Here is a 27,731-nt window from a genome sequence, read left to right on the forward strand (position 1 = left end):
ACTATGCAATAACTATATAGGGAAGAAGCATTCAGCTGGTATTCTATCTATAATGGAGTGGCCAGCACAGTCACCGGATCTCAACCCTATTTAGCTGTTGTGGGAGAACCTTGACCGTAAGGTACATAAGAAGTGCCTATTAAGTCAATCCAACTTGTGGGAGGTGCTTCAGGAAGTATGGGGTGAAATCTCTTCAGATTACCTCAACAAACTGACAACTAGAATGCCAAAGGTCTGCCAAAGGCTGTAATTGCTGCAAATGGAGTATTCTTTGACGAAAGCAAAGTTTGAAGGACACAATTACTATTTCAATTAAAAATCATTATTTATAACCTTGTCAACGTCTTGACTATATTTCATGGAAAACAAGGACATTTCTAAGTGACCCCAAACTTTTGAACGGTATTGTATATAAAGACTAAATCTGACATATATAGACCACCAAATGCTAACAGTCAGTATCTGGATAACAACTGTGAAATGGTTGATAACGTATGTGATATCAACAGAGAGGTATATTTTCTGGGTGATTTAAATATTGACTGGCTTTCATCAAGCTGCCCACTCAAGAAAAAGCTTTAAACTGTAACCAGTGCCTGCAACCTTGTTCAGGTTATCAGTCAACCTACCAGGGTAGTTACAAACAGCACAGGAATGAAATCATCAATATATATTGATCACATCTTCGCTTATGCTGCAGAATTGTGCTCTAAAGCGTTATCCAGATCCATCGGATGTAGTGATCACAATATAATAGCCAATAGCCATCTAGGAAAACCAAACTTCCAAAGGCTGGGCCTAATATACTGTATAAGAGGTCATACAATAAGTTTTGTAGTGATTCCTATGTTATTGATGTAAAGAATATCTGTTGGTCCATGGTGTGTAATGAGGAGCAAACAGAAACTGAAATTGCTTATTCCAGTGGCTAATAAGCATGCACCCATTAAGAAAATGACTGTAAAAAATGTTAAATCCCCGTGGATTGATGAGGAATTGAACAATTGTATGGTTGAGAGGGGTGAGGCAAAAGGAATGGCAAATAAGTCTGGCTGCTCAACCGATTGGCAAACTTATTGCAAATTGAGAAATCATGTGACTAAATTGAATAAAAATAAGAAGAAACTACACTATGAAACCAAGATAAATGAAATAAAGAATGATAGTAAAAAGCTTTGTAGCACCTTAAATTAAATTCTGGGAAAAAAGGCAAACTCAGCTCCATCATTCAATGAAACAGATGGCTCATTCATCACAAAACCAACTGATATTGCCAACTACTTTAATGATTTTTTTCATTGGCAAGACTAGCAAACTTAGGCATAACATGCCAGCAACAAATGCTGCCACTACACATCCAAGTATATCTGACCAAATTATGAAAGACAAGCATCGTAATTTTAAATTCCGTAAAGTTACTGTGGAAGAGGTGAAAAAAGTATTGTTGTCTATCAACAATGACAAGCCACCGGGGTCTGACAACTTGGATGGAAAATTACTGAGGATAATAGCATTCGATATTGCCACTCCTATTTGCCACATCTTCAATTTAAGACTAGAAGGTGTGTGCCCTCAGGCTTGGAGGGAAGCAAAAGTCATTCCGCTACCTAAGAATAGTAAAGCCCCCTTTAATGGCTCAAATAGCTGACCAATCAGCCTGTTACCAATCCTTAGTAAACCTCTGGTAAAAATTGTGTTTGACCAGATACAACACTATTTTACAGTAAATAAATTGACAACAAACTTTCAGTACGCTTATAGAGATGGACATTCAACAAGCACAGCACTTACACAAATGACTGATGATTGGCTGAGAGAAATTGATGATAAATAAATTGTGGCGGCTGTTTTGTTAGACTTGAGTGCGGCCTTTGACATTATCGATCATAGTCTGCTGCTGGCAAAACTTATGTGTTATGGCTTTACACACCCTGCTATATCGTGGATGAAGAGTTACCTGTCTAACAGAACAAAGAAGGTGTTCTTTAATTGAAGACTTTCCAACATAATCCAGGTAGAATCAGGAATTCCCCAGGGTAGCTGTCTAGGCCCATTACTTTTTTCAATCTTTACTAATGACATGCCACTGGCTTTGAGGAAAGCCAGAGTGTCTATGTATGCGGATGACTCAGCACTATACATGTCAGCTACTACAGCAGCTGAAATTACTGCAACACTTAACAAAGAGTTGCAGTTCATATCAGAGTGGGTGGCAAGGAATAAGTTAGTCCTAAATATTTCAAAAACTAAAATAATTGTATTTGGTACAAATCATTCACTAAACCCTAAACCTCAACAAAATATTGTAATAAATAATGTGGAAATTGAGCAAGTTAAGGTGACTAAACTGCTGGGAGTTACCCTGGATTGTAAACTGTCCTGGTAAAAACATATTGATACAACAGTAGCTAAGATGGGGAGAAGTCTGTCCATGATAAGGCGCTGCTCTACCTTCTTGACAGCACTGTCAACAAGGCAGGTCCTGCAGGCCCTAGTTTTGTTGCACCTGGACTACTGTTCTGTCATGTGGTCAGGAGCCACAAAAAATTACTTAGGAGAATTGCAATTGGTTCAGAATAGGGCAGCACGGCTGGCCCTTGGATGTACACAGACAGCTAATATTAATAATATGTATGTCAATCTCTCCTGGCTCAAAGTGGAGGAGAGATTGACTTCATCACTACTTGTATTTGTGAGAGGTATTGACATGTTGTGATGCACCGAGCTGTCTGTTTGAACTACTGACACACAGCTCGGACACCCATGCATACCCCACGAGACATGCCACCAGAGGTCTCTTCACAGTCCCCAAGTCCAGAACAGACTTTGGCATGCACACAGTACTAAATAGAGCCATGACTACATGGAACTCTATTCCACATCAAGTAACTCATGCAAGCAATACAATTATATTTAAAAAACAGATAAAAAAAACACCTTATGGAACAGCGGGTACTGTAAAGCAACACAAACATAGGCACAGATACATGCATACACACACACACAATATTATACGCACTATACACACACAAACACATGGATTTTTGTACTGTATATATGTGGTAGTGGTGGAGTAGGGGGCAGAGGGCACACAGTATGTTTTTTAAATTTTATAAACTTCCTTAATTTTGCTGCACCCCAGGAAGAGTAGCTGCTGCCTCCATAATAAATACAAATACAAATGGTACAGGTGTTTTCTTTTTTAAAGCCCATAACCATGTGTGTGAGGTGTATACTTTTATTTCAAAGTAGATTTGTTTAAGACTACCAATAATCACTTTGTGTGACACTGATTTAGCCCACAGCTGTAAAAAGGTTTTAACCTTTGAGGCTCTCTAAACTTTTTTGGCTGTCCTACATGAGCTTTATTGATGTTGTTGTGTTTTTATGGCACAATGATAGGTAGGTGGGCACAGAGGTGATTCAGATCATTACAAAAGAGGATAATGCTCCACGTTTACCTCAAGATCAGGCAGGCTTTGAATGGTAATCTTTACGGCACTGTTTGTGGTCTATGGAAATGCAGGCACTGCATTGCGGGATTTAGTGAGGCACCTGTCATCAGCCACTGATATGTTATGCACATCTCCAGTTCTTAAAGAGAGATTTAGGCTAAGGTTATCAAGATAGAGGCTCACACTTTTTATAGTTGATGTCTAGGCCGCATATTTGGCACAGCTGAATTGTGGGACATATCTAAGTATAGTGGCAATGCATGGAATCAAGATAAGAGTCCATGAGACCAACTTGATGCATACATTTAAACCACTCCCAGAGGGTCAGCATCACTAAAGAATATGAAAGCATGTCTTTGACGTTACAATGAATTATTCCACTTATTTAGAGCATTAGTCCCAAAGTCTCTGAATGGCTGTAGAAACTCTCAGCCCCCTTAAACAGACAGCCTTGCCAGTAATGTCATGTGTTCCTTCAATGAACTCTAAATAAGTAATGGGCTGGTCGACATGTGAAAGGGGAGGCTGCTGCAGATATACACCAGTCTGCTGCTGCGTACATACACCAGTCTGCTGCTGCGTACATACACCAGTCTGCTGCTGCGTACATACACCAGTCTGCTGCTGCGTACATACACCAGTCTGCTGCTGCGTACATACACCAGTCTGCTGCTGCGTACATACACCAGTCTGCTGCTGCGTACATACACCAGTCTGCTGCTGCATACATACACCAGTCTGCTGCCTACCAGCACAAACGCCAATGAATTAATTAATTTATTAAATAAACATGTATTTCATATTTATTGTAGTCTTTGGAAATTCAAGAAAAGCCATCTGTTCTTGCTGGGATTAATAACGCATTGGATTCAATAATAAGGTCATCAGCAGACTGTAGTTTACACTGAAGCGTGTCCACCTCTAGAACACACACCAGGGTTCCAGAACACACACCAGGGTTCCAGAACACACACCAGGGTTCCAGAACACACACCAGGGTTCCAGAACACACACCATGGTGAGTTCTTTTCAATACCACAGGCCCATTCACAAAGCTCCTTGTATTGTGGATTGATACATCACTGACTCAACCCCCCCCCCCCCCTGTTATGAATATCATACAGGATTGCTCTCTCGTACAAGGTGATGCAATATCATGATCATCATCATGTATTTACTGCACACATAGTCCATACAATATGTGCATATAAAGTACATGCGGTGGTCCCGTCTCTTGTTCTTTCATCACAGTGGTATTATACTGCAGTCAAACACAACACACACAATGCAGTGTAATTCTGTCCTGTATTATCAACAGAGGAGAAGCCCCTCAGCTACACTTTTAATCACTTTCTTTGATTGATTATCCGTGTGTAAAAAAGTGCCCACTTTGCACTAAAAATGTCACTGTAAATATTTGACAAATAGCCCCTCTCCAGCCTCCTCCAACAACTTAACTTTTCAAATGAGTGCATATACATATACAGTAAACAGCATGTGTATATTGGCATGTTCCATCATACATGCATTAAACCATGTCAGAGAGAGAGAGAGAGAGAGAGAGAGAGAGAGAGAGAGAGAGAGAGAGAGGGAGAGAGAGAGAGAGAGAGAGAGAGAGAGAGAGAGAGAGAGAGAGAGAGAGACTTCTCAGTCATGTTGACACTGGTCTACTACTGTTGCTTTAATGTATTGTTGTTCTGATTAATATTGTTGTTGTAGCTGTTATTAATGGTAATCCCATGTCCACTACTACTATTATTATTGCTGTTAGTCCCACCATTTATTTATATATAAATATATATATATTTTGTGTATATATATACATATATATTTTATTTAAATTTTTCGATATGTATACTTTGACAATGTAAGTAATAATAACTTGCCATGTCAATAAAGTCAATTGAATTGAATTGAATTGAATTGAGAGAGAGAGAGAGAGAGAGAGAGAGAGAGAGAGAGAGAGAGAGAGAGAGAGAGAGAGAGAGAGAGAGAGATGGTCACTGACAGAATCCATTCTGTGATATTGATTTTCACAGTAGAAAGTAAAGGTGCTTCAAAGTGTGTCATGTCAGACTGATGCACCATCTTAACTGTTGATTCCCTCATTGATATACAGTTATTCAGTTATACAGTTACCAAAGTCACAATACTGCAATGTCGGGAAAAATACAAATAAACACAACAAAGACTTCTGTATTATTCATTTCGATGCATGCTTTGTAAGAGAAGATCTTGTGGATTCCTCAGGTTGACAAAAATGAAGTTTTGCTGAATAAGCAAATGTTATGCAGTAGCTATCTCAAAGTCCTCTGTAATGTGTCTGTATAGAATGATGGGGCCGTTTGTAATGGAAAACAGAGGGAATTGCATGCAGATCCCCACTGGGCACAGACGTCAATTCAACATTTATTCCACGTTGGTTCAACGTAATTTCATTGAAATGATGTGGAAACAACATTGATTCAACCAGTGACGGAGGGGAAATTAGTGCCTGTACCTGTAACAAATCTATTATGCTCCCGATTCGATTTCCCGCACCAAAATATATCTGCATACACAACATAAATATGCAAATCACATCAGATTACATTTTTCTCCAACTGAATAATTTGGGATTATCAGTAGTAGGCAGGATAAATCTACTTTTTCTCTTGGCCTTGCTGCAGTCTGAGTTCCCTCTCCCCACACTCACACTCACACGCACTCACACAAACACTCACACAAAGGGAATGAAACGCATTGCTCACCCAGCGCCTGATGAAATTCAGCCGACACTGGGGTCATGGAGTTGTGTTGGAGACCATTGATGTTGAGCGCCCCCATCTGGTGAATCTGGGTGGCGGGGAAGGCCACGCTGGGAGTCAGGTAGCCCCCGTGGCTCGCTGCCATGATGGCTGCCTGTTGCTGCATGAGCTGGGGGAACAGGAGGGAGAGATGGAGCGAGATTAGTATGGATGGTGGGAGAACAGAGAAAGATGAATGGATGGTGGGAGAACAGAGAAAGATGAATGGATGGTGGGAGAACAGAGAAAGATTAGTATGGATGGTGGGAGAACAGAGAAAGATTAGTATGGATGGTGGGAGAACAGAGAAAGATGAATGGATGGTGGGAGAACAGAGAAAGATTAGTATGGATGGTGGGAGTACAGAGAAAGATTAATATGGATGGTGGGAGAACAGAGAAAGATTAGTATGGATGGTGGGAGAACAGAGAAAGATTAGTATGGATGGTGGGAGAACAGAGAAAGATTAGTATGGATGGTGGGAGAACAGAGAAAGATTAGTATGGATGGTGAGTGAGAGAGAGAGAGAGAGAGAGAGAGAGAGAGAGAGAGAGAGAGAGAGAGAGAGAGAGAGAGAGAGAGAGAGAGAGAGAGAGAGAGAGAGAGAGAGAGAGAGAGAGAGAGAGAGAGAGAGAGAGAGAGATGGGAGTTGATGGATGGATAGTGCATGAAAGTGAACAGAAAGGAGAGCGGGAATAAAATAATGGGAAGGGGATAAAAGTCTGTAAAGCGATGTTTAGTGAATCTGTCTATCCTCACAGTGAGTGGGCTGTCAGCAGCTGAAGGAATGGTTCAATAGCTGTCTGTTGGGCTCATTTAAATCAACGGATTGACATGTGCATATTATTCCTGTCTCTAGGGAGAATTGAATTGAATTGCATTTATCTTCCTTTGTCAAACTTCTCTGTGAGTGTCCCTCTCTGGTTGTGTAAGGTAAAGTGGAGGGGCAGTGACATCTCTCAGTGGCTGCGCTGGTTGAGCTCTTTTTCATTTGCTGCGGTGCCACTGGCGTGTCATTAGCAGCGACCTGTAATGGCAGTCCATTTATACTGGACACACTGTTAAAGAACTGGGCTGACACCCTCTACCACTTAGCATTAACACACACACAGCTAAACCCATTCTCTATCCAATACTGCCTAGAATATACCCCCACACACATACCTAGTATTTCTGCTCTTAGTTTTCTCTCTGCAGTGCAGAGGGCCTAATTCCAGAGAAAATCCATCACTGTACAATGGTGTTTGCAACCTCTGGACTAGAGGGTTTATCTGGGGAATCAATGCTATTGTGTGGGGCATGTACTTCATGTTCAGGGAGGCAGCTACAGTATTTGGAGGAAAAACATGAGCATGGTGGGACTATTCCATTGCTCCTTATTCCTGTTTAATAACCCACAGCTCCCTCCGTCCAGTTGAAAAAGTGGATCCCCCCGAGTCTGACTTAGCTAAGCAGAAATCACTCCGCCACTATAGCTAGCTCTGATGCTAATGACCATATTGTGCGGTTGAGGCAGAAGATGCCACTCTCCCTGTATTTGCGTGGAGTCCCTGGATAGGAAAAGCCAATTATTTTCCCTCAATGCCCCTGTCAGGTAACCTGAAAGTGGCTGTCCCGCCACAAAGCGGCTGTCCCGCTGGCACCTCATCCATTAGCCACATGCCTTACCAGCGCTATCTATTAACTCCTTTTGTCATTTGCATAATTGTATCAACGTGACAAATGGGGATCATCCATTCTGCTCTGAATAAGATAAATTGCGATTTTAGGGGTTCAGAAAAGGACATCTAAACCAAAGAAAACAAACAATGAGAGGAAGTCAATGTGAGAGCTGTGCTTGTTGAAGGATAGGGATGGTGTTAATGCCCTCATTAAGATCAGACTAGGGTTGTAGGTTTGGGGTAGAGGGCCTCTGATCTCATTGGCCCCTGTATATGTCACACCAGTCACTGGCTTTTGTCCCCCTCTCAGGCTCTTCTGCCTGCTTTCAATAGGCTCTTGGGACTTGGGCTTACTTGAATGAGCTTGAAATCCATTTGCCAGTGGCCTATACAAGCTGATACAAGCTGCAGAAGGCCTAGATGGTAGAATAACAGAGTGGTGCGGAAGGCCTCCGTATATCCCTTCCTTTACATGCATTGTGTGATAATGCAGTCCTTCATGTCAGCTGCCAGACTGTCATGCATAACACCATGGCATTCAGTGATGTTTTTCAAAATTACAATGCAGAAAGTCGGAAGCTCAGGCCTGTAATTATGTTGGAATGAGAGTGGGAGATACAAACTGGCTCTGATAAAAAGCCTTGGTCCACCAACTGGAAGTGTTGACAGAGATATTCAGAGTAATTTGGTCCACCAACTGGAAGTGTTGACAGAGATATTCAGAGTAATTTGGTCAACCAACTGGAAGTGTTGACAGAGATATTCAGAGTAATTTGGTCCACCAACTGGAAGTGTTGACAGAGAATTTCAGAGTCATTTGGTCAACCAACTGGAAGTGTTGACAGAGATATTCAGAGTAATTTGGTCAACCAACTGGAAGTGTTGACAGAGATATTCAGAGTAATTTGGTCCACCAACTGGAAGTGTTGACAGAGATATTCAGAGTAATTTGGTCAACCAACTGGAAGTGTTGACAGATATATTCAGAGTCATTTGGTCAACCAACTGGAAGTGTTGACAGAGATATTCAGAGTAATTTGGTCAACCAACTGGAAGTGTTGACAGAGATATTCAGAGTCATTTGGTCAACCAACTGGAAGTGTTGACAGAGATATTCAGAGTCATTTGGTCAACCAACTGGAAGTGTTGACAGAGATATTCAGAGTCATTTGGTCAACCAACTGGAAGTGTTGACAGAGATATTCAGAGTAATTTGGTCAACCAACTAGAAGTGTTGACAGAGATATTCAGAGTAATTTGGTCAACCAACTAGAATTGTTGACAGAGATATTCAGAGTAATTTGGTCAACCAACTGGAAGTGTTGACAGAGATATTCAGAGTAATTTTATTTTTCTACAACATTCATCCACATTCAGAAGCCATTGCTACGGTATATTTATCCTCGGCAGTAGATAGCAAAATGTCTGTGGCAGACAAAGAGCTAAATTACATTGAACCAAGTCTTCATCACCATGGCCATAACCTTTTCTTGCTACGACAAGAAAAATAAAGGAAAAGAAGACAAGAAACAAAGGGAGAAGAAAAGAAGCAGGGAAAAAGTTGCCCGTGCTACAGCATCCATTTACTGTCAGGCATCTGCTATTTTGTTGCAACCTGATGGTTTTATTCTCCCCTGGCGCCAGCAGGCAATCACCTCTTTATCACATGGCAATTATCTCTGTAGCACTGCTCTGTGACTTGCTAACTCTCAGCACTGTCACATGTGACCCTTCCAGCCAGTCCTGCACAGGTACTGAGGAGGAGAGAATGGGGGAGCTAGGGAGGAGAAGTGTGTGTGTGTGTGTGTGTGGGGGGGGATCGGTGGAGCAAGCAAAAGAGAAAACCCCGGTTATTGAGGTCTTGGACCTGCAGATTGCCTGAAACTGCAGACTGGTGTGCACTCCAGCAGAGAAAACCTGAAGACAATGGGGTCCACTGCAACTTCCTGGACTGAGCTTAATGGCTTCATTTGTTACCATCATGTATCTCCTTAGTGGGGTTTAATAGGGTTTGTTTAATCCCTGCTGCACTTTGCTGTGTGTGTGTGTGTGTGTGTGTGTGTGTGTGTGTGTGTGTGTGTGTGTGTGTGTGTGTGTGTGTGTGTGTGTGTGTGTGTGTGTGTGTGTGTGTGTGTGTGTGTGTGTGTGTGTGTGTGTGTGTGTGTGTGTGTGTGTGTGTGTGTGTGTGTGTTGGTTTGGGAGGGTGTCACACTTATAAGATAATTTTTTTATGAAATTTCAAGATCCGTACAGTTGCCTTACCTAAATAAATGTTTTCTCTCTTGTATTGTGTTTGGGACCTTTAATTAGGCATCATATAAAACATCCTGCTAGTTATTGGCTGTGCATAGTTCCTGCTTGAGCAAGGAACTGACTGGTGATGTTGATTAGACGAGAGTACAGGCAAATCAGTTCAATATCAGTTGTTAGGTCCTCTCTATCATGGATGTTTTGTAAAACACATTCTCAATTTACATTTAGTTTTAATAGTTGATCATTTCCTGATCTGTTAGGTTGTGTTGTGTTGAAAAGCATCAGCTATATGTATTCTGACTAGTTCCAACAGGGGGCAATGTTTGTCAATGTGAGTATTACACTCATGTGCCTCCTACATCTACCCACACATAACTTTACCAATTGCACATTGTTAAAACTACTCCTTTCTCAAGTCATACATTTTTCGCACATTCAAGCGAATACATATTTTTGGGTGATTTTGTGCCTCTAGTGTCACACATCTCCAAGCCTTCCCTTCTCACGCTGACTCGGGATGGGGGCTCCCGAGTGGCGCAGTGGTCTAAAGCACTGCATCTCAGTGCTAGAGGCGTCACTACAGACCCTGGTTTGATTCCAGGCTGTATCACAACTGGCTGTGATTGGGAGTCCCATATGGCGGTATACAATTGGCCCAGCCTCGTCCCAGTTAGGGTTTGGCTGGGGTAGGCCGTCATTGTAAATAAGAATTTGTTCTTAACTGACTTGCCTAGTTAAATAAAGGTTAAATAAATTGTAAAAAATTCAGCAAGCTGAAATGGCTGTTCTTAAGAATATACACATGGATTGAGATGAGAGGAAGTAGGGACTCAAATCATGTACAAATATGCTCCATGTCTATTGACAGACGACAGGGGAAAATGGGTAGCTTGTTTTGTCGTGTATTTACACTGCTTCTTTAAAACAACTATTATCAGCCATTTGGAATGGTATAGGACTATCTTCCTTCTCTCTCCCTATGTTTCGTGAAATCACAAATGGGATGTCATCTGTCAGAACAGTGCTGCGTCTATCTTGAAAATGGCACATTTCTCATTTTTGGCACATGTTGTCAGTGTTGTATCCCCCCCTTCCCTGGTTTGACTAAAATCCAATTTACAGGCTGTCAGCTACACTCCATAATCCTATCCACTGCTGTATTTGTGAAGCAGCTCTTTGAATTTGCATTTTACTGTACTGTGTGTATATATAGGATCCCTGTAGATGTCTGTATTCCATAGCTAGCTATATATACTGGCAAACGAAAGGAGGAATACATACAGGATCTTCTGAGATAAAGTTATTCTCTGTCATTGTGGGTTTTCTTCTTGGGAGGGTGTAGTAGTTTATTAAAAAGTAAAGAAACATTTAAAGTGTATCACCCTGTTGGAGTTAAAGACTGTAACTAATATCTAATAAATGTAACTATAATGACTGTAACTAATACCTAATAAATGTAACTATAATGACTGTAACTAATATCTAATAAATGGAACTATAATGACTGTAACTAATATCTAATAAATGGAACTATAATCATCAAATATCTAACATGACTAGAAACGTATCATTCACAAAACTTAAGCAATGGATTTGCATGTACCCACCTCATTGTCATGCTGCAGCAGTGCCTGGAAAAACAAGACACATGTTGTTGTGTGACATAGAGTTAGTGACAGAGTGTGTAGCTGTGTGTGTATGCATATGTATATGTGTGTGAGTGTGTGTGTGTGATGGGGTGCGTGGGGCTCTGCCACAGTAAGTAAGAGTCATGGCCAACCTGAGCGGGACACAATGCTCTCCCAGCAGACCACCACCGCCTCCACCACTCCTGAAATATTTGCATTTCTTCACATTTCCCGGGTATGGGCTGCATTTCATGAATTGTAATGAAGGCATGAGTTTTACTGGAGAGAGCACAGAGATGGCCTCGCAATTACTCTGGGACTGTCAATTTACACATTTCATACTGGCCCTCATGCCTGTGATATGAATGTCAGGAAAATGGGGAAGCCCCTGAGACTTGGGCAGCCTCAAAAATTCATCCTGGCATTTAGAGAAGAAGAAAAAAATCTGCCCGTGCATACAAATAAGTAAATAAAGAAAAAATGTAAAAGTTTAATAAATATATACATACTCTAACAGCTGTGACTGGGGTTTAGGTTTTTATCTGTGTTGGACTGAACCCTTTTCTTAATTCCATTTCCATTTAAGCGGCAGTAACTCTGTACGCAGGCTAAAGAGGTGTGCGTGGAGATAAGATTCCTATGTAATATTCTGAGTCATCTCTGGCCCCTGGTGCAGCTCTGGGGCCCTGGGGAGAGGAGATGGGAGCGGAGGGTGGAGCAGCACGGGACAGGTGAGCTCATCAAAGAGCCTGGGGTCTGCCATGTGTGGATGGTGCCCTGCCCTGGGGGGTGTTGGGGGATAAGAGGGGTATGGAGGGTTGGCGGTTGTGTTAGTTAACTCACGGCCCTGCCCTGGGGGGTGTTGAGGTGTAAGAGGGTTAATGGGTTGTGTTAGTTAATTCACTGCCCTGCCCTGGAGGGTGTTGAGGGATAAGAGGGGTAATGGGTTGTGTTAGTTAACTCACGGCCCTGCCCTGGGGGGTGTTGAGTGGTAAGAGGGGTAATGGGTTGTCTTAGTTAACTCACGGCCCTGCCCTGGAGGGTGTTGAGGGGTAAGAGGGGTAATGGGTTGTGTTAGTTAACTCACGGCCCTGCCCTGGGGGGTGTTGAGGGGTAAGAGGGGTAATGGGTTGTCTTAGTTAACTCACGGCCCTGCCCTGGAGGGTGTTGAGGGGTAATGGGTTGTGTTAGTTAACTCACGGCCCTGCCCTGGGGGGTGTTGAGGGGTAAGAGGGGTAATGGGTTGTCTTAGTTAACTCACGGCCCTGCCCTGGAGGGTGTTGAGAGGTAAGAGGGGTAATGGGTTGTGTTAGTTAACTCACGGCCCTGCCCTGGAGGGTGTTGAGGGGTAAGAGGGGTAATGGGTTGTGTTAGTTAACTCACGGCCCTGCCCTGGAGGGTGTTGAGGTGTAAAAGGGGTAATGGGTTGTGTTAGTTAACTCACGGCCCTGCCCTGGGGGGTGTTGAGGGGTAAGAGGGGTAATGGGTTGTCTTAGTTAACTCACGGCCCTGCCCTGGAGGGTGTTGAGGGGTAAGAGGGGTAATGGGTTGTCTTAGTTAACTCACGGCCCTGCCCTGGAGGGTGTTGAGGTGTAAAAGGGGTAATGGGTTGTGTTAGTTAACTCACGGCCCTGCCCTGGAGGGTGTTGAGGTGTAAAAGGGGTAATGGGTTGTGTTAGTTAACTCACGGCCCTGCCCTGGAGGGTGTTGAGGTGTAAAAGGGGTAATGGGTTGTGTTAGTTAACTCACGGCCCTGCCCTGGAGGGTGTTGAGGTGTAAAAGGGGTAATGGGTTGTGTTAGTTAACTCACGGCCCTGCCCTGGAGGGTGTTGAGGGATAAGAGGGGTAATGGGTTGTGTTAGTTAACTCACTGCATGTGCGTAGGTGCTGTAGGTGCTGAATGGCAGGGCGATGGCTGGGTTGAAGATGCCAAACTGGCCGACCATCTGTTGCATGCGGCGGATGGTGCGCTCCTTGTCGGTGTCGGCAAACTTCACCACCAGGCTGGAGGACGCGCCCTGGGGGGGGAGAGAATCGGAGCCGTTCTGAGGAGAGAGGGACCGCACACTTAACCAACCAACCCTCCTCTGTCTGCAAGACCTCTATCCAGCAGTTGATATGTCAATCTCATTATCATCAACATGACATACCACACAGTCAGTCATTATCGGCTACTATATGTATGTTTAGATAATGAACTAAAGAACTAGAGTTCACTTCTCATGTTTGAAACAAGTCATGCATGATAATGTGATTGGATGGTTGAATGGTTCAGCATGAGCTGCTCATATGCCATTAGGTCTGTTGTTAACGTCAATATTAGCAGGCTCCTCTCATCGAACATCAAGCTCACAGTTTTATAGCTTTCCAGATACTACATGACTGAACATTTGTCTTATTGATGATATTATGTCCGTGTTGTTTGCGGTCTGCATGCATAAGTACGGCCACACAGTCATATGAAGTTGCTCTATTTATATTGTTAATGTCCTCTTTTCAGATACAACCATACACCTTCCATCATATTTACCATAATGCACATGTCACCTAGGGCAAGGAAGCATAATGGGGCAGCAGGTAGCCTATTGGTTAGAGCATTGGGCCAGTAACCGAAAGGTTGCTTGATCGAATCACCGAGCTGACAACGTAAAAATCTGTTGTTCTGCACCTGAACAAGACTGTTTCTAGGCTGTCACTGTAAATAAGAATTTGTTCTTAACTGACTTCCCTAGTAAGATAATGTGCATAAATAAAATGTTCACTATTTTTCCAATATACAGTATTGGGATATTTTCCTTTTATTTCCTTCGCTAGAACAATAGGTGCTATCTAGAACCTAAAAGGGTTATTCTGCTGTCCCCATAGGAGAACCCTTTTGAAGAACCCTTTTTGGTTCCAGGTAAGACCATGTTGGGTTGGATGTAGGACCGTTTCCACAGAGGGTTCTACATGGAACCAAAAAAATGTATCCCTGGAACCAAAAAGGGTTCTCTTAGCCACCGTGCTTCTACACCTGCATTGCTTGCTGTTTGGGGTTTTAGGCTGGGTTTCTGTACAGCACTTCGAGATATTAGCTGATGTACGAAGGGCTATATAAAATAAACTTGATTTGATTTGATTTGATCTTATGGGGGACAGCCGGAATACCCTTTTTGGAGCCAATTATTCTAATAGTGTGTGGTTTAAACTTGGTCCAGCCACTCAAGAGTAAGGTTCCCAAACTAGGGACGTATGATTATTTGAGATTGGAGGGGCTAATATTGGCATCTGCACAAGTAGGCACATATTGACCTTGGTGAAGGTGCTCTTCTAAGTGTTGCACTCTCTCTCTCTCTCTCTCTCTCTCTCTCTCTCTCTCTCTCTCTCTCTCTCTCTCTCTCTCTCTCTCTCTCTCTCTCTCTCTCTCTCTCTCTCTCTCTCTCTCTCTCTCTTTCCAACTCTCTTATTCTGATCCAGCACTTCCCCCTTCTCTCTCTCTCGCTCTTTCCAACTCTCTCATTCTGATCCAGCACTTCCTCCCTTCTCTCTCTCTCTTTCCAACTTTCTCATTTGGATCCAGCACTTCCTCATTTCTCTCTCTCTCTTTCCAACTCTCTCATTCTGATCCAGCACTTCCCCCCTTCTCTCACTCTCTCTTTCCAACTCTCTCATTCTGATCCAGCACTTCCCCCCTTCTCTCACTCTCTCTCTTTCCAACTCTCTCATTCTGATCCAGCACTTCCTCCCTTCTCTCTCTCTCTCTCTTTCCAACTCTCTCATTCTGATCCAGCACTTCCCCCCTTCTCTCACTCTCTCTCTTTCCAACTCTCTCATTCTGATCCAGCACTTCCCCCCTTCTCTCACTCTCTCTCTTTCCAACTCTCTCATTCTGATCCAGCACTTCCCCCCTTCTCTCACTCTCTCTCTTTCCAACTCTCTCATTCTGATCCAGCACTTCCTCCCTTCTCTCTCTCTCTTTCCAACTCTCTTATTCTGATCCAGCACTTCCCCTCTTCTCTCTCTCTCTCTTTCCAACTTTCTCATTCTGATCCAGCACTCCCCCCCTTCTCTCTCTCTCTTTCCAACTTTCTCATTCTGATCCAGCACTCCCCCCCTTCTCTCTCTCTCTTTCCAACTCTCTCATTCTGATCCAGCACTCCCCCCCTTCTCTCTCTCTCTTTCCAACTCTCTCATTCTGATCCAGCACTTCCCCCTTCTCTCACTCTCTCTCTTTCCAACTCTCTCATTCTGATCCAGCACTTCCCCCTTCTCTCTCTCTCTCTTTCCAACTCTCTCATTCTGATCCAGCACTTCCCCCCTTCTTTCACTCTCTCTTTCCAACTCTCTCATTCTGATCCAGCACTTCCCCCCTTCTTTCACTCTCTCTTTCCAACTCTCTCATTCTGATACAGCACTTCCCCCCTTCTCTCTCTCTCTCTCTCTTTCCAACTCTCTCATTCTGATCCAGCACTTCCCCCCCTTCTTGCTCTCTCTCTCTCCAATCTCTCATTCTGATCCAGCACTCCCCCCTTCTCTCCCTCTTTCCATTCGCTGCACTGCCATAATGAAACCAGCAGGTGCATCTGCCACACACCATTCATTAAGAATCTTCAAATGATTTAGCACTACATTTGACCTTTGTTGCGCTCCGCCTTGCCTCCCCCTCAAAACTGCCCAATCGATCCCTATAAAAGGCCAAAATATTACTCTGATCTGACAGTGTAGAAAGGTTGTGCGTCGGGCGAGATAAGAGGCTCCCTGAAATTGATGTGATATAGTCAATAATAGCAGCGAGTGGCGATGGGGCCGGGGCCCGGGCTGGGGAGCTATCTGGGGGCTGTGTTTGTGCTATTAGGGGCTGGGTTGTGTGATGTTGTAGGGGGGTTGTGTGGTAAGCCACAGTGGGGCTACAGCTAAATCCCTGGCTGCCTGCTGCACATTGGGGAGGTTTCTCTCTCTCTCTCTGCGTAAGGTTGGGGCTGACTCTGGATCTATTTGTTGGAGGGCCTTGGTATAGCATAGCCAACAGGCGAAGGGACTGCCTAGTAAACTACCTGTTGGGGCAGGCAAAAATGGCGGTGTGGAAGACAATGAGATGCAGGGGGCGGGGTGTGAGATGTGAGATGTGCTGCTGGGGCAGGTGCAGGCTTGGCTCACACTGAAGCATATATACTGTACAATGCCTTCGGAAAGCATTCAAACCCCTTGACTTTTTCCACAGAGATCCTTGATGAAAACCTGCTCCAGATTGCTCAGGACCTCAGACGGGGGCAAAAGTTCACCTTCCAACAGAACAACGACCCTAAGAACACAGCCAACACAATGCAGGAGTGGCTTCGGGACATTCCAGAGATTCCAGAGATCAAACATCTCTGGAGAGACCTGAAAATAGCTGTGCAGCAACGCTCCCCATCCAACCTGACAGAGCTTGAGAGGATCTGCAGAGAAGAATGGGAGAAACTCCCCAAATACAGATGTGCCAAGCTTGTAGCTTCATACCCAAGAAGACTCGATGCTGTAATTGCTGCCAAAGGTGCTTCAACAAAGTGCTGAGTAAAGGGTCTGAATACTTAAGTAAATGTCATATTTCAGTTTTTTATTTGTAAATTTGCATGTGTTAAAACCTGTTTTTGCTTTGTCATTATGAGGTATTATGTGTAGAAAAACAACAATAGCCTCGTTATTCTTATTCTTCTTAAATATTTTCTTCTTCTTGAACTGCACTGTTGGTTAAGGGCTTGTAAGTAAGCATTTCACGGTAAAGTCTACACTTGTTGTATTCGGCGCATGTGGCAAATAAAGTCTGATTTGATTTGATAGGGGGTTGGTGAACTTTGTAGGGGTGTGGGGCATCGTGGGGGTTCTATGTACAGTGGACAGGGAAGGAGGCTTGGTTCTAACTTTCTAGGTCCGTGAAAATGAAGTTAAGTTTGTGCTTTTAATGATGTAACTATTGGGCCAATAAAGGTATTTAATAAAATCTCTCTCTCTCTCTCTCTCTCTCTCTCTCTCTCTCTCTCTCTCTCTCTCTCTCTCTCTCTCTCTCTCTCTCTCTCTCTCTCTCTCTCTCTCTCTCTCTCTCTCTCTCTCTCTCTCTCTCTCTCTCTCTCTCTGTCTCTCTGTCTCTCTGTCTCTCTGTCTCTCTCGCTCTCGCTCTCGCTCTCTCTCTCTGAATTCACTATTGAGGGGGTTGAGAATGTGTCAATCACATTTAATTTTCAGGCTCAACAATCTGGCTCGGGGCTGGGCTCTGCTTATGTAGGCGAGATTTGCAGGTTGCCAGAGATGCTAAAAGATCGTCAGTGGAGTGGAAGATGAATGTAGATGTTTTTCTTCTCTTCCCCCTCTCTCTCTACATTCAGCCCTGTCTCTTTCAGCATCCCTTCTCCCCTGACGGCTGGCTAGCCATAAGTGCACAGCCTCACAAAGCTGCCTGCCTCTCCTCTCCTCGCCACCGGCACCACATTAGGCCCCTGCTCATTAAGTGCACTGTATGACTAAACAATGAAGTGCATGCACTCCTAGGTAGTAGGATGAGGGTAAAACAACACTGTAATAGAGCACACACACTCATCCTCCCCCTCATCTCCTCTCCAGACCCACAGTCCACACTCTGTCGTGAGAGTCAGTACAAGGTTACACATCCCAGTCATACCGGTAGAAGGGCCTTGTTTTGTGTCTGTCCCGGTTTTACTATCTGTTCCATTAACATTATTATGGGGTATAACTATAAGCGAGTCTGGGAGCAGGGATGCAGGACTGGAATACAGAAATGTGCAGCAGTGGTAAACAGTGAAAATTTTACTCCACAGCACTAAAAAAGCTATTAAAGGCCGAGCTGGTTTGGTGTGCTTCTTCTCCTGCTGAGGCTCCCAGGTTCTTGGGGAGGGTTGGAATATATAATCTGACGGTATTAAGTTGTCTGAGAGCTAGGCAGAGGGAGGATGCTGCAGCCCCAGCCTTCTTCCTGTCCTGTCCTGCTGTCTGGAGTGTGCTCACTTATGGAAGTGTGGTTAATTGTGGATTGAGTGTGTGAGTGCAATGCCAATGCAGATCCTAGTCTGTCTCCTTTTCTGTACTCTTCTATCCTATCAGTCTGTGTCTCTGCCCTGCTGTTGGCTCTCCCAGATATATTGTATTGATCAGGGTGGATTCTGTGTGAACCCATAGCTCCGGCAGAGCCTCGGCACCTTTAGACTGCTACATGACCTCCAGGAGCTTCAGAGTCCCTGGGAGACTTACAGTGGATTTATTAGCAGCCATCGTGCCACTGCGCCACACTCTCAGCCTCTAATACGAAAGGTGAAGAGGTTAAACATGTCCTGATGATGCTTCACTAACCCCCTCTCTCTCCTCTCTGTGGAGATGACAGCCGCTCCAGGCACCGAGGGCTTTATTTCGGGTAAGTCATCACAAAAGCCCTTCTCTTTAGATGCTAACATCATGTTAGAATGGCCTGTTACTTCCATGTCCATTCCCATGTTTGTTTATCTACCCAATTTATTTCATTGGGCCTGTCAAGATATCACGGTGCAGAATCTCTCTCGCCACAGTACAAAGCAGTGAGGTGGATAAACTATGAAGTAAAAGTCTCATTAAATTTTAAGCTTCCAAGTGTGAGGCTGAATCCCCACCGGCTCAGAGCATCTAGAGCAGGTTCAGGAAAGGGAGTAAAACTGTGGGAATAACACAGGCAGCTGTTCTTAGACAGGAAAAGAGGAGAAAAAGGACTGAGATTCAATGAAAAGTCGTCTGTCTTTATGAGTACTCCCTTTGCAGCCAGGGCCCAATTGGTTCCTTTCCAAGCTGCACACACAGCACACCCCTTGTGTGAATGGTCCACATAAAGCTGCAAAATTGCTTTAACGTTACACATCCGTCTCTGTGCAAAACTTCAGAATAAGGTAATACGGTTGAATTATCCTGTGCATGTCGTCATCTTACATAAGCAGCTGCAACCTGTAACGGACTCAAGTGTCACATGGCGAGTGCCTTAGCGGTGTCCCTGTCTCTTTGGTTTAGTCACACGGTGGCTTAGTTACTAGAACAAAGGTTCCTAGTTCCTACTCAACTGTCTCAAACAGGAATACACAGCCGCTATTGACAGGAAGTAGTTTAGTGAGTTCATTATTAAACTTTCTATTGTTCTGTTTCATGTTTAAATGATCATTATGATAGCCTGAATCCCATTACTCTGCACTAAGTAACCACTGAGAATGAATTAAGACACACTGTGTGTTTAGTGCTTGGTTAGTAAAATAACAAATTAGTGTAATCCATTAGGCTCTGATTAGAATGTCAATTGCTTGGAAAGTGACACTAGGAATAATAAATATTAAGCAATTGTTTAATGTGAGGAACATAGATATCTCATCCATGTGAAGTAACCTACTAACATTAAACTAGTAATTGTATTACCCTGACACTGGCTCTCATTCTATGATGTGAATAAACAAATGAAAGTGAGTTCACACTCAGCTGTGGGCTTTGACTATCTCCTCTCAGCATATCTCCCTGTCTGGCAGATAGCACAGGAGGTTGGTGGCACCGTAATTGGGAGAATGGAGTCATGGGATTGACTGGAGCGGAATGAGGGGAATGGTATCAAATACATCAAACACATGGTGTCCAGGTGTTTGATGCCATTCCATTTGCTCCGTTCCGGGCATTATTATGAGCCGTCCTCCCATCAGAAGCCTACACTGTCAGATCGCCACAGTGTTTCCATCACAGTCTAAAGTTGAACCAATCCTTACCTTTCCTAAGCTCAAATGGAGAAGAACCGGGCTCTCTGGTTCTGACCCTGTTATTTCGTCCCGGGACATTCCCCCAGAAACCTTCTTCCTGAATCTCAGCAATGTGCTTTATAGCTCCAGCGTTTAAATGTTTAATTGTGTGACGTGTTGAGCCATGTGAGGTTGTCTGAGCCCCGGGGCAGGGGCATGCGTGCGTGGAATGGAAGGGAGAGCCTGTCAGGGTCTCACATCTGACCCGTCATCACCTCCCACAACCCCATTCCACTCCTGCTTCTGACACACTCACACACACTTTCATACATTTACACACACTTACACACACATACATATAGATGGATAGATAGACTCATACACTCATGCACACAGATACACACTTAGGGTTAGAGACATCCACCTATAGACACATTCTCTCTCACATTCATATGCTCAAACAGTAACACACACATACACACGCTCATTAGCATACACACACATTCACAAGAGACCACATACAATCACACAATCTCTGAACGTCATATCCACACACATGTACTCACGCAGATCCCTCTCACACACATATACATAGATACACACTCACACCTCCCAACATGAAAAACGCAAATGTATTCGGCTCAAGTCCTCCGAGCGTGTGTGTGTGTGTGTGTGTGTGTGTGTGTGTGTGTGTGTGTGTGTGTGTGTGTGTGTGTGTGTGTGTGTGTGTGTGTGTGTGTGTGTGTGTGTGTGTGTGTGTGTGTGTGTGTGTGTGTGTGTGTGTGTGTGTGTGCATGGTTGTGTGCTTGCGTGTGCGTGTTCTGCAATGCTTGGGGGATCTGCTGCTTATCTGTTAAGAAACTGCTGCTGTTCGTTATAGTGTTTACATTCAGCTAGGCTCTCGGGTAGAAATTATTCATAGCCATCTCTTTTCCTAGACTGATCACTTCTGCCTTTGGAATAGCTTGTATAGGCTGCACACCTATTATTTTGTGTTTGACATAGTTGGTATTCATTTGTTATAACATTTCCTAATTTAAATAGACCCTAGATGTGGAGAATTTTGAATAGAGAGAACAGGGTCATTCATTACATGGAATAGTTAATGATTACGGCCTGCAAGACACTGTATAGATGTACTTTTAGTCCTGTAACGATGCTGTTCCATTCTCATTGCAGTGCTGTTCATGCAGATGTAGTCAGGTAGGATAATTCAGGACTGTCCTCTGAGTATCCCAAGCCCAGCTCAAGGCCTAATGGTGCACTGTCTGTCTGTCTGTTTGTCTGTCTGTCTAATCCTGGCGAGACGGAGCGACCGGGGCCAACACACGCCCATCAAAACCTCTGACACAGGAGATGAGATGCTGAGAAGATTTCTATAATCCTCCGACCAGGAGGGGATAAATCCTGTCCATTTTCCTCCTCACTCGCTTTTCCATCTCTCCTTCATCCCTTCCTCTGTTCTTCCTATCTCCCACCCGCACGCCCCTCCCGCTGCTCATACACAAATGAATCATTCAGCAGCCGATGTAGTGAAAGGTGGAGTAAACAAGTCTATTGCCTATTATCCCGGGAGGCCGGGAAAGAGAGAAGAGTGGGAGGAGAGAGGCAGAGATATACAGTAGAGGAGAAGGAAAAACAATGTGGCTGTCCAAAACCACAGATCATAGAACACACGAGGTCCAGCCTATCTCCAGCCTATCTCCAGATTATCTCCAATTTATCTCCAGCCTATCTCCAGCCTATCTCCAGCCTATCTCCAGCCTATCTCCAGATTATCTCCAGCCTATCTCCAGATTATCTCCAGCCTATCTCCAGCCTATCTCCAGATTATCTCCAGCCTATCTCCAGCCTATCTCCAGCCTATCTCCAGCCTATCTCCAGCCTATCTCCAGATTATCTCCAGCCTATCTCCAGCCTATCTCCAGCCTATCTCCAGATTATCTCCAGCCTATCTCCAGCCTATCTCCAGCCTATCTCCAGCCTATCTCCAGATTATCTCCAGCCTATCTCCAGCCTATCTCCAGCCTATCTCCAGCCTATCTCCAGATTATCTCCAGATTATCTCCAGCCTATCTCCAGCCTATCTCCAGCCTATCTCCAGCCTATCTCCAGCCTATCTCCACCCTATCTCCAGCCTATCTCCAGCCTATCTCCAGATTATCTCCAGATTATCTCCAGCCTATCTCCAGATTATCTCCAACCTATCTCCAGCCTATCCTCACGTCCCCGAGTCATTTGCACTTATATTGACCTCAAGGTTGCACCAAAACTAATGACACAGTTAGCTAGCGCGGCGCTCTCTTTATGCACGTGTTGTGCCCCCATACCGTAAATAATAAAACCACGTGGTCTAATGCCACAATGATGAAAGAGGGAGAGTTCAGGCTCCTGCTCCTCCATGCCTGGAGTTTCTCCAACAAAGAGAGTGTATAGGCTGAGTGTACTTCAGTCCACTGAATAATACGTAGCAGAAATACAGAATAACTATAATGCAGCTTTAGAGTGCACAGTAAGTGCCCTTTGTTTCTATGCATCAATGGTTTAGAGGGGCTTCCCTAATCACAGGCCACAAACAAATAATAACCACACCTAGCAGCACTACAGTAGTGACTGCTAGGATTACTGTATTTGTTAAAGGGTCTAACGGAAACATGGCAAAACATTTTTCACCGATAGCTCAACCCATTATCATTCCAAGAGATGAAAATGAATGTTCAATAATTTTTCTATAATTAGACACGCAAAAACTACAAATCCCTTTCATTCTAAAGAAGGTTTATGGTTGTACCTGTTTGCTTGTTGAAGCTGGAATATTTATGAGGACAGTTGTGTCGGTCAATAAAAACTGGAGGTTGATCAGTAGAATCTAAAGTAAAGTTGCCGTTGTTGTTTGTTCGTGTTGTGAATGTTGTATGTGGTTGTGTGGAAGGAAGGTAGGAGGTGTACTTACTGGCATGGTCTGGCTGCCATGGAGGGCACTGATTGCAGACTGGGCCTCAGCGTGTGTGGAGAACTTTACAAAGGCACAGCCTGGAAAACACACACACGCACACAGGCACACAAACACACACACACACACATAGGGAGTGAGAAAGAGGCAGGGTACCGACACGCACAAACACGCACACACACACGCACGCACGCACGCACGCACGCACGCACGCACGCACGCACGCACGCACGCACACACACACACACACACACACACACACACACACACACACACACACACACACACACACACACACACACACACACACACACACACACACACAGGAAGTGAATAAAAGGCAGGGTGCCTTTATTAAACACTGTGAAGAGAAGCGCGTCAAAACATTTCAAGGAGGCACAGAGAAACTCCCATTGCACAGCAGGCTGCTCCTCCCCAGGCTGCTCAAGCTGCAGGCTCTTGTACAGATTGCACTGATGAAGCAGAAAAGCATGCTATTTAGCACCACATGCCTGTCTGTGCATATTAAATATAGACCCAGTGAAATACATATTGTCTTAAGTCGTCATTATGCATTAGTCTACAGTTCCTCGAAAGAAGCTAAACATGTTTAAGGGACTAATACCGGTTTGATCAGGACCTGCAGCGAAGGAACCCAGGGGGTAAACCTAGAGAATTACTGTATCTTTAAGTGTGGTCTTATCAAAAGCCCTTCTCCTGTCTACCTCTGGACAATGTAGTTGAGCCTGATAATATACTGTATAAATAAATATGTATGTGACTTAGTTGACAGTTAACGGTTAGTTGACAGACAGGTATCCATGAACATGTGTAAATCTTTGTTTTTGTAAAGGATTGCATTATCTGACTTGTATGACACTGATGTTTAGAGCGGTTCATTCACATTACCCAAACAGAGTATAGCGGAGACTAAATCTAACATCCCCTACACTCTTAAAAAAGGTTTCCAAAAGGGTTCTTCAGCTGTCCACATAGGAGAACAGTTTTTGGTTCTAGGTAAATCACTTTTTGGTTCCAGGTAGAACCATTTTGGGTTCCATGTAGAACCCTCTGTGGATTGGTTTCTACTAGACTGTGTGCCAGTTGCCTGCGTGGATAGACCATGGGGCCTGGGTCGTTCAATGAAAATAGTGCCTATTCCGTCCCTTTGATGTTTTAAATTGTTCACCAATATTGAATTGTAAAAGCCTGTTATATTAAATGAGATGCCCTTATAGACCTCATGGAGAATTTCGATTTTTCTATGAATAAAGACTTGCTAAAGTGACAAAATTCTGCATTTTGACATGTCCCTTCGTGCACCCTCTGTAAACATCTAGGAAGATTTTAACCCCAACATTTCTCAAAGTTTTCACCATCATTGTAAAGCTATAGTTATTTTGTTGTTATGACAGTCAATTCTGAGGATGATTATTTATTTCATGTGATTAGTGATTCATTTACGTCTGTCCCTCATTTTACTATTTTTGGCAATTTTCTTTTGTGTTTTGTGATGTAAAACTGAGTGGGCCGAGCATAACACGTCAACCCTGTTACCCATAGATTGACAGGCTAGACATGTTTTAACAATTTCACATTTTTTGTGAATCTTGCATTTAATTGCCACTTTCTGTTACACACAACATATGTCCATTACCCCTGTGACAAGGGGATTTATGGCTGAATTAAGATGAAATCGTCAACCCTGTTACGGTCAACCCTGTAACTTTATTTGCCACGTAATAGGCACTTATTTTTTTATTCAACCTCTTGAGATGGGAAAACATGTTTTTTTATGTAGTTGAACATGTGCTCTTTGTGACAGAATGTTAAAATTAGGTGAAATACTTCTCAAAAGGCACTGAATTGGTGGAACGACCCTGCTACAATACAGTGCATCAGTACGGCCTTCTTATTGTTCATCTATGGGAATGTTTTCTTACAGGCCTACATACCCTGGAAGACCATTCTGAGCATAATACAAGCCATGATGGCTCCTATGAAGAAACCTGTTTACTTTGAGTGTTTTTTTACTACTAAAAAACTAAAAGAAATAATACCCATTATGAATCTGTGATTTCTCAGCTGAAACTAACTGTCGAAGACAGTGACCTAGATAATGTCTGATGTACAGTATATAATTGATTCCTACCTTTGCTGTTTCCGTCAGGACCTCTTAGGACGGTGCACTCCTCGATGACTCCGTAGGGCTCAAAGAGGCGGTACACGTCCTCCTCAGTCTGTTGTTTGTTCAGCATCCCCACAAACAGCTTCCTGTCTTCTGAAACAAAGAGAAAAGCAAATTAAGGGTTAAATAAAACTGACCTCTCAATGCAACCAGTCTAAATGAGTATTGCAAACAGAATGTCATATTGCCTTAGTTATACTGATGTAGGATCTTAATTTGAGCCAGTTTGATACAGCAGGAAAATAATCCTGCAGCAACAGGAAATGTGAATTATTATGTGGATTATAATTAATGGCCATATTTGTAGGGGTTGATATATTTTTCGTTAGGGAAAATCAAGTTTCAAAGTGGAAATTACAAACTGTAGAAGCCTTTTTAAAACTCAAATACTAAAAGTTTGCTTTTCCTGCTAAGCAGGAAAATTCTCAGCAACAAAAGAGTAATCTATTTAAGAACCTACATCTGTATACCAATGTAGGCTCTGCTCACTGTGCTCAGTGGCCGGTATATGAACATAGGGCAATGTATTTGTCTGCTCCATTTAGCTCTGTGAGTTGAGTCACAGTGTATTGTTCCTGTGCCAAGTTTGCTCATTTTAATTTCAACGATAATTGGGTTTGCTCACATATTTGAGCCCTGGGTAGGCCTACGGTTCTATCAGAGCGCGGCCATGCCCCTACCTTGGGGGAATGGGAGGAAGCAGCAGGCTGATGAAACAGCTGTGTATGGTCCTTCAGATACACCAGGAGCTCCTGGCAGTCCACTATATGGATATGTCTGCTTCTGCCTCCTATACTGCTGACCTTCAATTTTACTGAATACAGGCTATTTGTTAGGTGTCAATCTCCCTCTCTCCCTCTGCCTCAGACTATATGTTTAATTGCTGCTGATCCAGTGTTTTCAGTGTATCACCACAGAAATAATATTCCAGAGCTCTTCAATGAACAATGGCACGTCTCTCCGGCACGGAGAAGGTGAATAATGCTGACTTTTCAAAATGGTACGGTGTACTATTGAGTCCTGTTCAATGCAGGGGGACTTTCTCTTTACCTTGACCTGACATGCTATGTTTACTGTTGTTCTGCTCATATGATTAATGCTTTGCTCACTAAATCCCACTGGCAGAAACACTACTCCCAACCTCCCCTTTACAGATTTTCTATAACTTTGAGTGCACCTATGTAACAAAGGCAAACACAAGCAGAAGAGGAATCCAGGGCCAGGCTCTGGGCTTTGGAGTTCAACATCATTCCCAGTCTGTGGTAATGCGGTATGTCAGGGTGACCTCTGTGGCTGTGAGAGACCGTGAGAGAGAGAGACTGTGTGTTATTGTGCTGTGGCGTGACCTGACCCAGGCAGGACCTACTGATATCCATATTCCTCCTCCAGCAGCCAGCCTAGTCCCATGCAGCCGCCCCGGTCGCTGCCACCCTGCCACAGACAGAGCCCCGGCCGGCACCCTGACTCAGCACGGCCAATGATGCACCTTTAAAATAATCACCAGTGTCATGGCACTGTCAAGGGAGGAGCGGCCCTCGTGACACTCTTTATTGTTAGTGGCAGGATCAGAGGGTATGTATCAAAATGGAAGCGATCCAATGTGACACCTGTCATGATGGATTGGAGAGCATTTATCTTCAAAAGAGAAAGCCCTGAACTGGAAAATAAAAGGCCAAGACGCTTCTTCCTGTTGTTTGGGGCGGAATATGAATTTGGAGGTGGGGTGGGTTTGAGGGGGATTAAATTCTTTGCACCCACTCCTTCAGCCTCTCGCACATGCATAAGTGTGCATGTACACACACAGACATACGCCTTTGCCTTTCCCCTCTCCTCCATTGCGCCCTTCCAGGACCATAACTCCTACAGCATCGTCCCCTCTATGGATGATGGGAATATGACAAGGCAGGATTAATGTATGCAGCTGACCTATATGAATTTCATATGTTCCGTACTATGCCGTTCAAGCCATGAACAGACCTCCTGTGGCACGCCTCAAAATACGACATTGAAACTGTCCCATCGCTGATAGACTGCTCAATAGCAAATTACCTAGAGCTGAATGGAATAATATTTTTTGGGACTCAGAGCACATCAGGAATAGA

At 43.8% G+C, this 27,731-nt stretch overlaps 1 protein-coding gene across 13 annotated transcripts in view; it reads right to left on the reverse strand.

Moving 5' to 3' along the window:
- LOC139578331 (CUGBP Elav-like family member 5) overlaps positions 1–27,731 on the reverse strand; it is a 372,214-nt gene that overhangs the window by 20,144 nt on the left and 324,339 nt on the right. For 3 of the 13 annotated variants that reach the window (XM_071405768.1, XM_071405770.1, XM_071405767.1), the window contains exons 4-8: positions 25,594–25,722; positions 23,442–23,521; positions 13,655–13,828; positions 11,763–11,786; positions 6,206–6,371 (exon numbers count right to left, since the gene is read on the reverse strand). In XM_071405768.1, the coding sequence (XP_071261869.1) occupies positions 6,206–6,371; positions 11,763–11,786; positions 13,655–13,828; positions 23,442–23,521; positions 25,594–25,722 (573 nt within the window). The remainder of the gene's footprint in view (positions 1–6,205; positions 6,372–11,762; positions 11,787–13,654; positions 13,829–23,441; positions 23,522–25,593; positions 25,723–27,731) is intronic. The other 10 variants (XM_071405776.1, XM_071405779.1, XM_071405775.1 and 7 more) reach the window with 6 other exon arrangements.

This window comes from Salvelinus alpinus, chromosome 6 (genome assembly GCF_045679555.1).
Source record: "Salvelinus alpinus chromosome 6, SLU_Salpinus.1, whole genome shotgun sequence".
NCBI lineage: Eukaryota > Metazoa > Chordata > Actinopteri > Salmoniformes > Salmonidae > Salvelinus > Salvelinus alpinus.